At 48.8% G+C, this 19,043-nt stretch overlaps 1 protein-coding gene across 5 annotated transcripts in view; it reads right to left on the bottom strand.

Moving 5' to 3' along the window:
* Positions 1-19,043, bottom strand: part of ccser2a (coiled-coil serine-rich protein 2a) — a 56,276-nt gene that overhangs the window by 31,890 nt on the left and 5,343 nt on the right. For all 5 annotated transcript variants that reach the window (XM_035400532.1, XM_035400533.1, XM_035400534.1 and 2 more), the window contains exons 2-4: positions 10,896-12,312; positions 10,405-10,586; positions 2,226-2,316 (exon numbers count right to left, since the gene is read on the bottom strand). In XM_035400532.1, coding sequence (XP_035256423.1) covers positions 2,226-2,316; positions 10,405-10,586; positions 10,896-12,273 — 1,651 coding nt within the window. In that variant the 5' untranslated portion in view covers positions 12,274-12,312. The remainder of the gene's footprint in view (positions 1-2,225; positions 2,317-10,404; positions 10,587-10,895; positions 12,313-19,043) is intronic.

The following is a 19,043-nucleotide window of genomic DNA, read 5'->3' as shown; positions in this document are numbered from 1 at the left end:
TTCAGACCCAGGGAAGCTCTCTCTGTACTCACAGACAGGGCAATGAACAAAAAACACAGAATCAGGACATAAAAAGGCTTCATTCCATCTCACTCTGAGTAGAAAGCCCCTTCAGAGGAAGAGAAGTTCTATTCTGGCGCACTGCTCTCAGTGCTCCTCACAGAAGCTCAAAGCCCTTCTGGCACGTTAGCCCTCGCTATCGTTTGCTTATGCGCTCCGCGTAAAGCAGAGCGTGAAGCTGCCCCAGCAGCCAGAATGAGCCGTCAGTGCTAATGAGACGCTAACACCCTGTGCTCTCAGACCCAGACTGCAGGTCCCAGGAGTGCGCATTAACACCGATGCTCCAGTACAAGAGTCCTCACTATGCATATGCGCACAGACACACACACACTCACACACACACACACACTCATGCACTCACGCACATACAGACTCACACACACACTCACACACTCACGCACATACAGACTCACACACACACACACACACACTCACGCACATACAGACTCACACACACACACTCTCACACACATACATTCTCACAGACAATCTCACGCACACACACACACACACACACACACACACTCACACACACTCACGCACATACAAACTCACACACACACACACTCACGCACTCACGCACATACAGACTCACACACACTCACACACTCACGCACATACAGACTCACACACACACACACACACATACTTCTCACAGACAATCTCACGCACACACACGTACACACACACACACACACACACACACAAACTGACACTCACACACACTCACGCACTCACACACACACACACACATACACTCACACACACACACACTCACACACATACACTCTCACACACATACAGTCTCACACACACCCACACACGCACACACACACACTCACTCACTCACACAGACACACACACCTGACATTTTTACATCTATAATCCATAATCTATCATCTATGTTGTAAATACTTTCATTATGTAACCTCTGCTTTTTCAATGCAAATGTCTGTATTTTTCATGCCAATAAAGCACTCTAAAGTTTGAAATCTGAATTTGAGAGACAGAGCTCGCCCACCCCTACATTCTGGTACAACAAGTGCAACTCCAACACAGCCACCCACTTTCCTCCTGTCAGTGTCATCTCTGGGGACCTGTGTCCCCAAAATCCTCTGACGTCAGAGAAACAAGCAGCTTTAGCAAAACAGTAAGAGGCAGAGGAAGCAGACCATCTGTGACTATCTGTGACTATCTGTGTCTATCTGTGACTATCTGTGTCTATCTGTGACTATCTGTGTGACTATCTGTGTCTATCTGTGACTATCTGCGTCTATCTGCGTCTATCTGTGACTATCTGTGTCTATCTGTGTTTTTATGTGACTATCTGCATCTATCTGTGACTATCTGTGACTATCTGCGTCTATCTGCGTCTATCTGTGACTATCTGTGTCTATCTGTGTTTTTATGTGACTATCTGCATCTATCTGTGACTATCTGTGACTATCTGTGTCTATCTGTGACTATCTGTGTCTATCTGTGTCTATCTGTGTCTATCTGTGTCTATCTGTGTCTATCTGTGACTATCTGTGACTATCTGTGTTTTTATGTGACTATCTGCATCTATCTGTGACTATCTATGTCTATCTGTGTCTATCTGTGACTATTTGTGACTATCTGTGAGAGTTCTGCTTGCTGTAACTCACCAGGAGTGGAGGAGCTTCTGGTCGCTTGTATCAGGACACGGAGCCAGCTGCACTGTTGTTGTTTGTTTTTGGGCCTGGCCTGTCAGGGGAAGTGGGGGCAAACAGCAGGTCTTCCCCTTCCTGTCTCTCTGAGAGAAAGACCCGAATCTGCCCCCGGCTCTGCCCCGCGGGACACCCCCCTTCCCCCTTCAGTGCCCCGGAACTTTGCTGCTATAAATACTGGCGGCATTCATTCCCAAACGGGAGCGCGGGGGGTGACTGGAGAGCCTGGCATTCCTTTGGCTTTCAGATCTGCGCATGCACGCTAGCACAGCATGCTAACACACAAACACGCAAACAAGCTTTCCCACAGCACTCAGCAACATCTGTCTGGGTGACGCAGCACTGGCTATATCTCAACACAGGGCCAGAGCATGTATGCGTTAGAGTGTGTATATATTGTTTAATAGCCAGTTTGTTTTGTGCAGAAGGGCTGAGGAGGAGGAGGAGTCACAGAGAGGAGGCGGGACCAAAGCTCACCACTTTGCAGTGAGACGTCTTCCGTCAGATCCACATCTAACATGAGGTCATCATCTTCTAGGTCACATGACTTCAGGTGGTCCAGAATGTCCTGCACGGGGGGTGGGCGGTGGGGATAGAGAGAGAGAGAGAGAGAGAGAGAGAGAGAGAGAGAGAGAGAGAGAACATCATGTTAAGAAATGTCTGGGTCCAGGGTTTTCTCCTGCTTGCCAGTCTGTCCAGTGATGGTTCTTTTTTTGAGATCAGCGATCAACTGATTAGTTACCAATGAAGAGATGTGAAAGTTGAGGGAAAAGGCTTTCGTGTTCTCAGAACGGACTAGAAATAAACAAAATGCAGCCAATGAAAACACAGTTCCATTATTATTCACTTCTTGGAAGTGAATAATAAACAAACCAGCAGAATCACACATAAAGAATAAAGCAAATAGTGATTAAAGGGGAAAGAGTTGGTTGCTGTAGTGAGACCAGACATGGTCCAGGGTTCAAAGAATAAGGTCAAAACTTCAAAAATAAAAAAGAACAGTAACTTTTTGTAACAGCTTTGTTTTTGTAAAGTAAACATGTGGGTATTACAGCCCATTGTACTCCACCCACTGCACACTGCCACACCTACTATACACTGCCACACCCACTACACACTACCACACCCACTGCACACCACCACACAAATCACACACTTCCACACCCACTACACACCACCACACCAAAAAACTATGAGCACAAGTTCAACAAGCATCACCCACAGACAGACCTGACATTTAAGCACAGCTGCAGGATGCTTGCCTAGGCCGCGTTTAAAATTACTCCGCTATTGTGTTACACACAGTGCGTTAACAGAACTAATAATCATAACCGGAAAAACCATAAATATATAGTACGTAAATCTAGATCTTTATGAGGAGAAAAAACCTTCCAGCGAACAATAAATTGTCTCCTTCGAAAAAAGACGGAGAGAAATATTGAGCTTTTATGTGCCTCTTCCACGTTGGTGATTTACTCTGGAGCGTCTCAGCGGGCTCTTAAGAGCAGCCTCAGAGGATTACTCTCACACCAGCCCAGTGGACACACCGCTTTATCTGCCCCATCCCAACGCTGCTCACAGATCAAATACAGCCATCGGCTTCAGCAGCACGGGCCACAAAATACAAATAACTATTCCGAGGGGCATCTCAGCCGTCAACCAAAAGCGTTTTTATGTGTTTCTACTGGGCCTTCAGCGTCTTCAGAACAGCACTCCCAAAACGGGAGGGGGAGACCACGCTCGGAATTCAGGCTCTCACCGGGATCGCCCACAAAATGCCTCGCTCTTTTCAAAAGCATACATTTCATTACACTACATGCAGGAACACACAGCTGCAAATTAAAACAAAGTGGAATGTATTCAATAAAAAATATGGTAAATGGTAAATGGACTGCATTTATATAGCGCTTTTATCCAAAGCGCTTTACAATTGATGCCTCTCATTCGCCAGAGCAGTTAGGGATTAGGGGTTAGGTGTCTTGCTCAAGGACACTTCGACACGCCCAGGGCGGGGTTTTGAACCGGCAACCCTCCGACTGCCAGACAATCGGTCTTACCTCCTGAGCTGTCGCCCCTGTATGTATGTTAAATTAAAAATGATAAACTGTGTAGTCCGAGTTGTCAAGCTGCCTTTTTAAAACTATTCTCTGCATCAAAACTTCACGGCAAAAAAATAAATATAAATGCAGAGCAACTTTCAGGGCACACATCTGCACTGCAGAAAAACGAGTCTTTGTTTGGACTTTGGGAATCAAGACTCTGCAACAGCACAAACTCACACCAAAGCAGTCACACCCAGTGCATTCTGGGAAGGCCTACTACCTGGAATGGAATTTGGAAGTTATTATCGTGTTTAATTGAGCATAAACAGTGACTACGTGCAGTGCAGCCCCTATGGATGATCCATGCAGTTTAGAAAGGAAGTCAGACGAGGACCGGATCGCGGTCAGCGCCCTCTACTGTCCGAACAGCGCAGAGTAAAGCCGCAAGAGCCAAGCTAATGACCAGGCTGTCAAAATGTTGGCTTAAACAGAAATGAAATAAATGAGTGAGCTGGAGGGAGTGTCTGTGTGTGTTTGATCTGGGAGAGTGTGTGCAGGCTAAAAAAAGATCTTTCCAGGTTCGGTGTGCAGACTTGAGAAAACAGCGATGATGCAAGGCCGTGTAAAATCAATAAAACATCATTCAGGTGGACCCAGCGGCCCATCATGCACCTCTGGGCCTTACAGCACACCTGCAGCTGGCCTTGTTTTTTTTTTTTGGCCTAGCATACGCCCTTCTCCAGAGAACCCTGCTATCCTTCTTTTATCCATTACCTACCCAATTTCTGCCCTAAACACAGAGGAAAATGCACAGGCTGAAAGAGTATACTTCACTGATAGAAAACTTCTGACACTACCTGAACTCTTATAAACTGATTTGAATTAGTACTGAACATTTTACCATTCTACTGTGTATTTACATAGACAAAATGGAATGATAGAGGGGGGGGGGGGGAGAAAAAGAGAACTGGGGTCTCGTAAAATTTATAGCAGGTGAAAGGTTTTTTTCCCCCACCAGTTGGTAAATAAGAATTTTATCACCACACTACCCGAGCCGAGCAGAGCTGAGTCATGCAGTCATTAAAAAAACGGACTGTACACCAGTAGAGTCAGCAGCAGCAGCGGCGGTGGTGGCTGCCACAGCTGGAGCAGGAACACCAGAGGTCCCTGCAGGCTCTCTGTGTTTGAGGCCAGGCCTCAGTGTTCTCTGCCGTGACACAGGAGCTGATTGGACGAGACAGAGGGGGCCCTGAGGATGGAGATGAGCACAGGGCGCTGTCTGCGTCTCCAGGCTAAAAACAGACTCCAGGTCTCTACAGTGGAGACACACTGCCACCTGGTGGATAGCACAGGGATAACGCTGTGAACACGACTGAGCAATCAAACATGACCGCATTTGACAAGAGGCGAAACATAGCACACTTCAGCAACTGAAACGGCTAGCAGGCGTCAGTAATGCTAAACATCACTCCTCCACTTCACTGGCCTGACATAACGCAAGCAGTCTCTTTCCCTCCAACACACCAAACACAGGATAGCCCAACCCACCAACCCTGATCTTCCAGAGCTGCCTTCCCTAAAAAATCAGCAAAACAATCAGAGCCAAGAGACCAGATTAACTTTTTAATGATCAGTTAGCTCTGAGAAAAAATTAAAACCAGCAGACCCTGTGGCTCTATCTCGGACCAGGGATAAGGACCCCACCAGACCCTGTGTTTTTCTGCTAATTGTTTTATTTGAATTTAATTACATCATTGTAATTATTTTATTTCACTTATTTTAATTATTTGATTTTATTTCAATTATACTATTGTAATTATATTATTGTGATTATTAAATTTTACTCATTTCATTTTAATTATTTTATTTTCAGTTAATAAAATTTTAATAATTTTGCTATTGTAAATACACTATTTTATTGCATGATTTATTATATTTTACGTATCTCCTTTTAATTTAATTGTTTTAATTATTATATTTCCATTATTTTATTTTACTTTATTTGACTTATTTTATTATATATATTATTCCCCCTGAAGCTCCCCGTGGGGAATGGCTTCAGGGGGAATATGGCTGAGTTTCTTCCTTTCCCTACAAAGCATGCCTGTGCCTGCACACCTAAAATTTTTGACAACATGAATTTCACATAAATATCTGCCGGTCCAATAAAAAAAACAGTTTCTTAAAGTTTGACTGGTGCAGACAAAAAACTGTCACATTGGTAGAGACAAAAAATTGTCACATTGGTACAGAAAAAAAACATTCAACATTCCTCTAAAAATATAAACAAATCTGGTCAGAAAGTTATATCAGGTGCAGAAGATTGTAGGTGCAAATCTGTGTGTGCTATTCATGGATCCAATATCACCAACACTAAAGCTAGAGATGAGCACAAATAACATCAAATCCATGCACACGTGAATGACAGATACTCTCTGTCATATTTTCCGGCTAGCTTTTCTCCAGCAAGGGGTATTAGAGAAGCGTGTCTAATGACACTTAAAGTGTGACATAAATACACGGCTTATACATAGCGTGGTATTGCCTGTTTTTGTGTGGTTTACTGTACGCACTGTGCAGCTGGGTAAAGCGTTATTTTCTGTGTAAACTTCCCAAGCCTCTCCTGCACTTGACTCTCAGTGAGACTGAACTGGTTAAATAAAAATAAGACGGGCCGTAGACGGTAGCAGAGAGGTTCGCGGGGGAAGGACGCGGGAGCAGGGCAGCGCTTTGTCAGCAGCGTATAAACACCGCCGCGCAATCAGCGAAAGCCACGCGGCGTCCGGGCCCGTCTTCCCGACCCCCCGCCCCGCCCGGCTCCATCAATCACGCCCATTGATCCCAAACAATGACAAAATCAATGGAGCCCGTAAAATTTACCGCCTTTTTATCGGCGGGCGGGCGCTTTTATCGCCCCTGTTAGCGGCGAGTCCCCCGGAGTCTCCTGGGTCAGCGTTTTCAGCGCGCCCTGAAACCGCGTCCCTGCCCCTCCCCCTCCCCCTCCCCTGGGATTACATCATCTTCGCCCACAGCGCGCCTTCCATCGCCGCCGCGCTTAGCGGACACGTGGCCTGACCGAGGGGCTCGGTTCTCTCCGTGGTTTTGCGCCGCCTATAATCGGCCTGCTGTATGTAGGCATGTCCACGGGGGGGCGCCAAAGGCTCACAAGCGACTCCTGACAGTTCCTCAGCGTTCCTCGTAGGCTCCTGTCAGGGGGAGTTTGGTCGCCTGTAGTGACACACCAGGGTACGTGAGAGAGAGAGACTCGCGCTGTGAGGGATTAGCGTTCAGCTGCTTCCCCCGTCAGTTTCATCCCCACCCCAAAAGAATCCCCCATAATCAGGTCAGGGAGGCTCCAGGCTCCAGCGTGAAGGAGGGGTATAATATTTACCCCCCCAGCAGACACCCCGGTCCTGGGGAAGGCCAGGCTGCAGAGAGGGCAGACGACGCTGGGGCCAATCGGAAGGCCAGGCTGCAGACAGGGCAGACGACGCTGGGGCCAATCAGAAGGCCTGCCTGACAGCAGGGGGTGGGATGTGCTCTCGCCCTCCTCCCGCTGCAGCAGATGGGCAGCGTGACTGCGGCAGTAATCTCGCCATGGAAACGGAGCCAGGCTCACGCATGCCATCCCAAGGTCAGCGAGTCACACAGACGAGGAGGAGGAAGACACAGCTGCCCCGCCCATTCAGGGATGGCAGCATTCAGGGAGTCCCCGCCCTCTGAGACATGGCAGTGGATGAGATTCCCCTGAGCAGGGATGTGATTGACTGCAATGACTGTCAGTCAAAAGAACGGCCAGTTAATTTCTTTACAGATGACACCAGTCACCAGCTAATCTTTGAGCCCCCCACCCCACACCACCAAGGGGAGATACAGGTCCCCACACATCGAGTGCTTATCAAGGCTAAATCCAAATGCACATTTGTACCCCCCGTGAATCCGAGAATACCTGCGCTGGGGTACAGGGTCTGTGAAAGCTTTCTACAGAACCAGAGAATACCTGCGCTGGGGTACAGGGTCTGTGAAAGCTTTCTACAGAACCAGAGAATACCTGCGCTGAGGTATAGGGTCTGTGAAAACTTTCTACAGAACCAGAGAGTTCCTGTGCTGAGGTACAGGGTCTGTGAAAACTTTCTACAGAACCAGAGAGTTCCTGTGCTGAGGTACAGGGTCTGTGAAAGCTCACTTTAGTGTAGCACAGAATTATAAGTTTCAAAAGAAAAACCTGCAGCACTCCAATTGTTATTTTGTCCACGAAATGAGATCTCATGCCATAATAAATCCATCCATGAGATTGTTGCTGCTATTGATCGCTCGGATGTCACGTCTGGTGACGGTGTTCACTGGACCGCGGTGCATGGCTGAGCACCTTATTTAAATCAAGTTTTCTTTTCCCCTGGAGACTGCTTTACATTCCACACACCAAAGGTTTGTGATGCGATGAGCTGCAACTGGCGACTATTCGGAAAACTCCAAGGTTTGAAAGATTCTACAACTGACCTGTTCATATCAAAGCAACGAGATGAGATGTTGCTATGGTTCCATAGCAACAATTCTACCCTCTTCCTTGTTTACAGTTACTTCTTTGTTAGTTGCAATAATCATCTGGAAAATATCTATAGATCAATATAGCAAGAAATGGACAAAAGCAGCAGTGATAGTGAGGCGCTTTCTGTAGCAACTGCTAATAAAGCAAGGCTTAGTAAGAGCCTAACATCCAGTCCTTGGAGGTGTACCCAATGTGTGCTGTCACCAGTGCAAACACCACCACCCCCCACATGCCTCTCATCCGCACTCCCCCCCTCGCCCTGTAGTCCACACCACCGCCCATTAAGAAAAATGTTCCAGGGGAAACAGTGGAATGGCTTATGAGCAGGATCTCTATGCACCAGTATCCCCTGAAAAGCAGCATTAGGATCCATGAAAGATCCATTAGCAGGACAGTAAAATGTGGAAAAAAATCTGAGCTGAACCACAACAGGTCAAACACTACGGTGACAGCTGAGGCTGTTTGCTCCTGTGCACAGCACGCAGACCGCACGTAAACCACAATCAAACAGGGTGCATACGGTGTGCAGAGACCGTGCACACAGGTCTCTTTAGGACATGCCGATTACCGGCTCTGCTGAACTGAGAAGACCGGGCCAACCCTGGGATCTGTGCAAACACTTTCAAACTCAGTCATCTGGCTCAAAAATGCGGCAGCAGCGCTGCGTACAAAGACTGGAATCCACGCCTTTCAAAAATGAGTCAAAAGGATTTTCCCAGAAAGAGAGGGAGGGGCTCTGCAGCACAGAGCTGTCAATCCAACGTCCGCCCGGGCACCAGTCCCAGCGCAAACAGACGGTTTGGATACCAGGCACAGACCTGGCATTGCCCCAACACTGGAGACTCCAGATACATTACATACAGCTGTAGAAATGGCAATGCGTCCAAAAACGCAACATGTGGAATCACACTGGTCAAGGCTGGGTGAAGCAAAACAATAACACACAGACAGACAGACAGAGTAAGATGAACAGACACAAAAAATTCCCCCCCAAATGTGTCGTAGTCCTGAACAGTCTCCTGTTCGATATCTGCTCCGTGAGTTGTGTATACACCTCCCAAACCTCAACACAAAAGATTATCTCAAATCTTGGTCATTAATCTCTTTAGCCACTGTACACAGCCTGCATCTCTGACTTCTGTAAGACGGACAGGCTAATCCCAGCCAATAGCGTGCGTGGGCCAGTGAGGGAGGGGATCACAGACCTGGCAGTCTCTAAACCACCCCTCGGGAGCTTTTGTTCCCGCTAATCCTTTGTTAGCGCCGGTGTTTGGCAGCAGGGTCGGTTAGGAGAATAACATGAGATCAGCTGAGAGGAAAGAACGGTACGACACTCCGCCCCCCCGGACTTCTCCCGCTAACCTGCTCCCTGCTGGCGCTGCGCTCCACCAGGGCGGTTTAGCTAGCGCTAGCAAAGCTAGCAAAGCTAGCACTGTGGCCAGTGCTCCCAGAGATGTTCAGATCAGCCTGTCTCCAGTTTGAGCCTCCTCCCCACGGATACCTTTCGGCTTCTGTTTAGACATTGGCTGCTGTTGTTGGTTCTATTTGAGTTTACACCACACAGCACTGTTTCACCATACCTCACACATCCGCTCACCTACACTACTGATGATACTGACCTTCACACCCCACATTTCTCCCCTTTTTTTGTAAATTTAGAGAATTCAAAAATTTGAATTTGCTTTTTTAAATGCGTCCGTGTGAGTCTCCCTTTGTGCCATGGCCGTCGAGCTTCAGCCAAGCTGTGACAAACTCAATTTCAATTCATTTCCTTAACTGACTGAATTGAAATTTAATTCATGGATTCACAGCTATTACTATATGTTCAGTGCAATATAGTGAAGTCTCCCTTCCCTTCACACTGAAACATTCTAATATGACGCATTTCCTCAAAGGTCACAGTAGTTTCCATAGGTGTTCAAACCAAATCACCAGAAACTCCTAACCAGAGGCTCCTGTAATTAAGGTAAATGAAGGCAGGAGGCGGCCATCTTGGTCAGTCCACATTAATACCTGTGACTGAGCCCCTAGCTGAGGTTAGTTTTTCTGGTTGTGGGCGGCTCACCGTGCTGTTGATGTCCGAGTCGTAGCTCCCACAGGGGTGGGTGCAGCACAGGGGCTCCAGGCCCTCCTCGTCCCACATGTAGGTGCCCCCCGAACTGTTGGATGGGGAGAGCTCCAGGGAGGAGCCATGGGGGAAGTCCACCTCCGGTGACAGGGCCAAAGGGCCTGGGTCATCCCTGCAGCCTGTGGGAGAAAAAAAGAGAGGAAGACAAATAGGGAGTGTGAGAGAGAGACAGAGACAGAGAGAGAGAGAGAGAGAGAATGTACTTTTCTCACACTCCCTGATCCACAACACAAGTGCATTCGTCATCCATCAGGAACACTTTCTGTTCCATGCAATTTATGACATAACTCTACACAACCCTGTAGAGTCTTACTTACACACATCTGTAGTCTCTCTCACACAACCCGTACAGTCTCTCTCACACAACTCTGTAGTCTCTTTGTCACACAACCCTGTAGTCTCTCTCAAACACATGCCTGTAGTCTCACCTGACAGACTAATCCCCACCCAGTCCACATCGTCCGGCAGAAACTCGTCCAGGGGCATCTGGGTGGGTGTACCCTGCCGTCTATTGTCAGGAACAATGTCATCGCCCTGGGGGTGTGGCCTGGATGGCTCCTCCCCGTTGTGGGCGGAGAGCAACAGCATCCCGTCGCCCAGGTTGTCGAAGTCGTCCAGGAAGTCCTCACTGGTGTCGTTCCTGTCCAGCGAGGAGGCAGAGGAGAGGGACATGTCCTCAAGCCCCTCCCCCAGGCACCGCAAAGGGGCAGGGCCTGTCACCATGGCAACGGGCCCCAGATCCCCCTGGACCCTCTCGCTGATGCCCAGAGGATCAGACCTGATGGGCGACACCACAGAGGAGTCTCCGCCCCCCTGTCCCACCTTCGGGCCACCCGGTGGCTGTCCTGGGGCGAGTGGGCGGGGCAGCTTGGCCAGAGTTGGCCGGCTCAGTCTGTAACCTAGCAACGAGGGCTTGCTCAGGACGCAGTTGGGCATGAGCAGCTTCTTTATGGGCGTGGGGGGGGTGGAGCAGCCGGGGGCCACGCCCGGCCTGCCCGCGCCCGGCAGCAGCGGGTGCTTGAGGACGGGAGTTTTGGTGCGCAGCTGGGTGTCGGCCAGCGGCTTGGCCAGCTCCACCGCCCTGTTAAAGGAGAAGGAGCGGGGGATGGGCAGGCCCGTGGGGGACGGCAGCTGCCTGACCAGCGTCAAACTCTGCGAGCGCACCATGTTGTCCAGCGGCAGGGTCTTCAGGCTATCCTGGGACCGGGACAGGCTGTCCCGAGAGCTGCTGGGGGTGGGGGTGGAGCCGGAACCTGCCCGGGGGCGGGGCAGACCCGAGCCGAACCGCCCGCCGGCCCCACCCCCGGCCCCGGCCCCGGCCCCACCCCCGCCCAGCCCATTCAGCGCCGGCTTGGAGGAGCCAGAGGGGGGGTTTGGTCCCGGTTTGAGGCCCACTCGAGGGGGAGAGACTTTGGGGATCTGGCTAACAGGCTTGGAGCTGGCAGGGGTTGTGGAGGAGGCAAACCTCCCTGCCTTGATTGTGGGGGCTGAGGGTTTTTTGATCTCCCTCGTTGTCGGTAACTGTTGCCGTTGGCAATGGGGGGCGGAGCCATCATTGCCCAGCCCCGCTTGTTCATCATGGGCGGGCGGGGCAGCGAGACCCCCATTCTCTTTCCTCCACCTCATGGAGAAGGAAGGCAGGCGGAGGATCCCGTTCTGCCCCCCCTGGGGGGCGCTCTTTCCCTCAGGCGCAGGGCCAGACTGGACCGGCTCGTTTGCCACGGCGATGGCCCCGCCCTGGGGACGGGCCCCGAATTTGGGCAGCCTGGAGACCATGGTGGACTTGGTAAAGGCCTTCTCATCCATGAGCCTCCAGCAGGGTCATGGGTGGGCTCAGATCTGGAGCTACAGAGAGAGGAGAGAGGGTATGTTACAGACCAGCCAATCACAAGCTTCTGTACAGACAGAGGAGCGGAGGTGTCTTACAGATCAGCCAATCACAACCTCTACCACTCAAAACCCCAAAGAATTATCCTCAATCCTGTCCTTACTGATTCTCAAATGATCAATCAAAGCAGTGGATTGCAGTTCACTCACATCAACGGCCTTCTTGAGTCTGAACTGGCAGCGGATTTTAACACAGATCCTGTGGCTCTCTGAGGACCAGCGCTGTGAGGACCCCTGCCTTTAGACTTACTACCAGAGGCACAGAATGATCACAGCTATGATTAGCCAGCGGCAGCCCAGCGGCTAGCTGTGCCCCTCACTGCCACACGTACCAGAGCCCAGAGCAAATAATGAGATAAAAACTCTCACAGTCACTGCCTTCAGAAAAATGTTCTCATCTCTGCAGGGGGAAAAAAAACCCAGGAAACATGATTGTTTGGACTGTTATAACCCAGAAACACACAGAACTGAAACACAATTCCCCGGATTTCATCCCAAAATACTTATAAAATTGTTCAAGGAAAAATAAAAATTTTAAGTTCCGTGTCAGAGTATAAAATAGTAACAGCACGCTATCTGAATTTCACACAGCTGGTTTGAGCATGGCGCAGTATTTTAGAGGTCATATAAATGTCAAGGTCACGTGAGGAGTCCAGAATGTTGGCTGTAAAGATACGGGAAGCCGCAAGGCTAGGAAACAGATAAAAGGGCGGTTCTGAGCAGGGATTACACCAGACAATGAACAACAGGGACCCTGCACTCACGCTACAGTTACCAGCATGTGACTGAGGGACTGAGACAGAGTGGAATTCTGTACTGTGCAGAGACCAGAGGGGAGGAGGCCATGCTGTCTGCACTGGAGGAGTCAGCTGCAGGAAACTCAGTAAGCCCCAACGTTTCCGACGGGATGAAGAATAGCAGAAGCGTTTCCCCTGGATGCAATCACAGCACGGTTTTAGAAGCCACTCTGAAAGACGCAATCTACCCATCGCCGAAATGTAAATATATGTATAATGTAGGCTAAATGTATGATTTTCAATTCAACTATAAAAACTATTTTAGTGAATGGGAAAGTCATGGGGTAGGCTATAGTTACCTAAAATGACATAGCAAACTCTGAACGTCTATTAGCTTCGAAGTTCCAGCTGTACAGGGTAGCAGGAAATCTCTGTTATGGGTTTGTGGCAGTACGTTAAAGATTTTGAGGCAGGTCTACACAGTTTCTTATTTAAGCCCAAACCTCACAGAATCAATGATCACTCAGCTTAATGCATTTCTGAGGGGCAGCAGCACACTTCTAAAGCCAGTTCCTACTGACAGGAGTGGAACGGCCGATGCTGAACGGATGCATTTGTTATCTATGTAGAGCAGTGCATTGTGGGACTGAAATTCAAACAGTCCTGCAGAAAGCTGCCCCTTCCTTCCCTGACCCCCTCTTACCCTCATAACTGTCCAGCACTCAGCCAGTTAAACATAAATACAAACTTATTAATGAAAAGAATGTGACTAAACAGCAATGCCCACCAACCATATCTAGGCTATACATCAGTCTGAACATCATTCCCCTCTGCAAAGGTCCCACATAACTCTCCCTCCCTCCCTCTCTTCCTCCATCATTCTCGCTCGAGTGGACAAAGCCTTCCCCTGCAGACTCCATATTTAATGTGTTTAAAAAACCATTTTTATTTGAGTGTTTTAGACCACTTCTGAGTCGGTAAACAAGACCAAATTTAAGCTTCCATTCAAATAGACATTTAGCCTAAGCAGTTCAGTGATTAGCCTAATGCAACACACAGTGTTTACTGCGAATGGGACATATGCTACACTCCAGCGGTGTAAAATGTACTCTATATCAGAATTAACTGCACATTCCCTCTCTCTTCAGTAAGTGCACTGAGGGCCTCTCTGATGTCTGTTTATAAGGCACGGGTGGGAGACCAGTGACTGGTGAGGAGCCGCTCCGTGTTTTTCACCCGCAACGCGGGCCTTGGACAGCACAGCTGGGGCCCGCCATCTGTGCGCCACGCTGACCCACATTCCGCCAGGGCGTCCCGCAGCCGGGAGCCAACCGGAGGCGTGACCGCCCCCCACCCCCCTACCCCCCGGAGCCCGCTGACCCTCCTCCGCCGCGCGTAATCAGGTCACCCGCTTTAATCCCACCGACCGCCACCGCGCGGAAAACTGCCTCAACACAGACTCCAACAACAACATTTACCAACAATCAGTGAAAGTAAGAAAACTAAAATATCTGCTTCAAAAAGGCCACTCCACACCCACTTCAAGAAAATTCAATTACTTAAATATCATCCTGGCCATAACTGACCTCCTGCACTAAGAAATGGCGTAATCCACAGAAATGAGTTCAATAACAGTCTGTGTTAGGAAACTAATAGCATTAGCTAAATGATTCTGCACTAACGGCCAATCGTAAGCTTTTAGCTTCCCCTAAAAAACAGCATGCAACTCCACTGCTGTACCTCTCATTCCATCCCATAATGCCTTGCTACACAGATGCAGAGACAGATATCCAGTAAATCTCTCATTAGACATCAGACGGCCAACATCAGGGCCTCCTGCCTCTTAGTCTCTGTTCTCCAGCAGTAGCCATCCATTACCCCCAGACAAGACGGACATTTTGAGACGAAAAGCCGGGTGTAAGTTAATAATGTTTACTGGAAGCCACCAGTCAGTGCACCCCCCCCCCCCCCCCCCCCCCCCATGGGCTATGTTATGCTGTCGGACAAGGGTACGGGACCCGCCTCTCTGACAGCGGCCAGCCCAGACTCTGAGAATGTTCCGGCATGCAGGGGAGAGAGCACTGATCATAGGAGCGCCCTGTGACTCCCGACAGCGGGCTTCCGGAAGCATCCGCGAGAGCGCCGCTATGGCAGACTGCAGCCAGATGTGCAGGTCCGCCGGCCTCTCCTCTCCCCCCTTCCGCCCCTCTCCCCAGTCTGCCAAACATGTTCCGCTGTTTTCCAGGAACTTCCACATCTGCCTTTTCCTGGAGCAAGGGGTCATCCTCCCATTCCCCACCCCGGTTGGCACGCACACTCACACAGACACAGACACACACACACACACACTCACACTCACACTCACACACTCACACACACACACATATATGCACGCTACACTCACACACAGACACGCACACACAGACAGACACACACATTCGCACAGACAGACACAGACACACACATGCGCACAGACAGACACACATACACAGACATATATGCACGCATACACTCACACACAAAGTTTTTCATGCCAGCCTATCGCTGCCTGTCACATGATGCAGCACCTCCCAAACTGCTTCCCAGGCCAGGAACCCCGCCCAGCTAAGAAATGACCCAGCAGCACTGACCCCTTTTCCAAATAATAGCCCTCTTGTGTTTGAACCACTCTCTTTCCTACACCATGTTTTTCCTGAAAATCAATTGGTCATAATTCATCAAACTGGAAAACTGCAGTAGCTGCTACCCTTCGGTACAGCACAGAGATGACAAAGTAATAAAACAAACAAAATCAACCACAGGTAAGAGGACCTGCTCCAGTAAGCTTATAGGAAAAACACATTTCTGAAGCTTGTAGCTCACAGGAGCATAGCCAGGTGATCTTTCCACAGAAAAACCTAAATAATTTATATTTGATTCAGGGCAAACATGGCTATACAATCTATTCATGAATTCATACACAATTTTATTGGTGTGCCCTACATCAGAAATCACTGTATAAAAAGTGCTATATAAATAATGTATTATTAGCATACCAGCAAGCGATTAATATGAATATATTCATGCAGCACAATGCCCCAGTTTTTATTTCTGATGTTATAAAGCTCATATTTGAGGAATACATTTGATATAATCTGGCACTGTTCGGCAGAAGGTAGCAGAGTCTATTGCGCACTCATAAGAGCATGCCATTGTCCTTCTGACAGAAGATGATTATGCATAATTCCCTTTCACTTCACTTGCTCTGTACACCACAGGGTTCCACACAAAATGTTCCAGCTTAACCCATATGGAAATTGAACAATTGCAGTAAATAATAAGATATATTCAAGATAATGCAACATTTCCCAACAGGCTATAGCTGGCCTGATACAGTCAGGAGGAATACATACACACACACAGAGGAACTAACAAAGTTCGCAATTCACTATGGCGGTTCAACCTGCAATCCCAAACCTGCAGGCTTCCAGAACAGCCTGACTCGGACTAGCAGGACTCAGGAGAGCCCTGTCGCCCCCAGAACCCCTCCCCCCACAGGCCACTCACCGCCACGCCCACAGCTGCCAATCACCAGCTCCACATCCATCCAGAAGGTCCTAAACTGCTGCAGAAGTTATGCACAAGGCCTATGGACCAGAGGCGGGTCATTCCCATTTCTGTTCAGTAACACCGCACACAGCGTCGTCATGACTACCCTCAGCTGCCAATCGGCCCTTCCCTTTCAGGATTTCCCGTTCGCATGGAGGCGTCCGGGGCTCGCTGGTGCTAACAGGATTAGCAGCCTCCCCCTGCACAGTGTGGTTAGCGTCCTGGTGCTCGATGATGCTAACGGGACTAGCATCCTACTCCTCCTGCTCTCTCCAGCTCTGAGACCCCCGATGGAGAGGCCGTCTCCCAGAGGAGGGAGAGAGGGACAGAGCCTCGCTGCCTATAACCGTCTCCTGTGGTGTTATAGCGGACCCGCGTGGCTCGTTAGCCAGCGCTAATTTCATAAGAACAGGATGGGAGAAACAAACGGGTGGAAGGCACCGGGGTTTTCAGCTTCCTCTCGCAACACCAGCAGCCCTGTTGTAGACTGGGAATGTCCTGCTGCCTAAACATAAAAATCCCCAACGCTCCCCCAGGGTAAAAGCAGGAGGCGTTTAGTGCAGCGTAGCGTTAGCATTATCCTAGCGTCCTTCCACCTGCAAAGCTGCCACCTCTAACGCAGCGGGCTGAGGTGTTTAAGACACCCACCCCTGTGTCTTCTGCTCCGGTCTGCCTAACAACGCTCAAAGGGCTTTAAATATTTCATGGGGCCTCTCTGGTCTCTTTCTGGGCAAGTTCTAGCTGTGTGGGGGGGGGGGGGGGGGTTTGGAGGCAGAGAGGCCCCCCTGTCATGGAGGGGTATAAAATCACCAGACCTGAGGCAGACGTTACAGAGGAACAGAGAAGGCCCAGACCTGAGGCCAACATTACAGGGCAAATTTATAGCATCAGGTGGATGTTATAAAAATGCAAGTCCATTTCTACCAATAATTAAATGACTTCAGTGTCAATATGCATTCATAAAGAGACCCAGAATGATTCCCAGTCACTCCCACTTTTCCCAAAGTTGCATTCTCTTTTCAGTACTTTTGATTCATGACTGCAGACTTCAATACTTTTCTGTTTAACTTGTTTTAAGCTTCTGAAAGCGTTTTTAAAGGCATCGTTTCTCATCGATTGCTGCCAAAGTCAGTGAACTCTGCCTGACCTCAGACTGCAGGGAGGGACTGTGCTGGTGTGTGTGTGGAAGAACGACAGGGAGACAGAAGGTGGAGCTGTTATTGATGGCCTGCTCCCCCTCGCTGATGGAGCTACAGATCAATACGGGGCGGTGTGGGTCTCTGAGTCGCCTGGAACAAGGCATATGGATCCTCTGAACACGTATACCATTACAGACAGCCCCGCCCACTGTACACTCAGCGATCGCATATCACAACAACTGTACACACAACTACCGCAACACACAACTGTACATACAGCTACCACAACACATAACTGTACATACAGCTAGCACAACACATAACTGTACACACAGCTACCGTAACACAACTGTACATACAGCTAGCACAGCACATAACTGTACACAGCTAGCACAATACATAACTGTACACACAGCTAGCACAACACATAACTGTACACAGCTAGCACAACACATAACTGCACACACAGCTAGCACAACACATAACTGTACACACAGCTAGCACAACACATAACTGTACACAGCTAGCACAACACATAGCCTAACTGTACACACAGCTAGCACAACACATAACTATACACAGCTAGCACAACACATAACTGTACACACAGCTAGCACAACACATAACTGTACACAGCTAGCACAACACATAGCCTAAGTGTACACACAGCAACCACAGCACATAACTGTACACAGGTAGCACAATACGTAACTGTACACACAGCTAGCACAATACATAACAGCGCACACAGCTAGCACAATACATAGCCTAAGTGTACACACAGCAACCACAGCACATAACTGTACACAGGTAGCACAATACATAACTGTACACACAGCTAGCACAACACATAACTGTACACACAGCTAACACAATACATAACTGTACACAGCTACCACAATGCATAACTGTACACACAGTTACCATGACATAGCCTACATCATGACTGTACATGTTAATTGAATCAGAGTCAAATTTTCTCACAAAAGGATTTTCTGATATAGCCTACATAAAATACCAGTTCATTAGAAAGAAATAACTACATGAATCCAGATTGCATGGCCTAAATTTTGTCATGACTTGAAAAACTGGCTGGAAAACATGTAGATTAGTTTCTGAATTGACTTAAATGGATATTCCACAATGGCTTATACTGTAACCATGAGTGAACATTAACTTTCAATAAAGACTGACACAATATCAATAAACAAATTATGATACTAAT

This window comes from Anguilla anguilla, chromosome 18 (genome assembly GCF_013347855.1).
Source record: "Anguilla anguilla isolate fAngAng1 chromosome 18, fAngAng1.pri, whole genome shotgun sequence".
Taxonomy (NCBI): Eukaryota; Metazoa; Chordata; class Actinopteri; order Anguilliformes; family Anguillidae; genus Anguilla; species Anguilla anguilla.
Note: the sequence above shows the minus strand (reverse complement) of the source record. Positions and strands in the feature narration are given on the sequence as shown.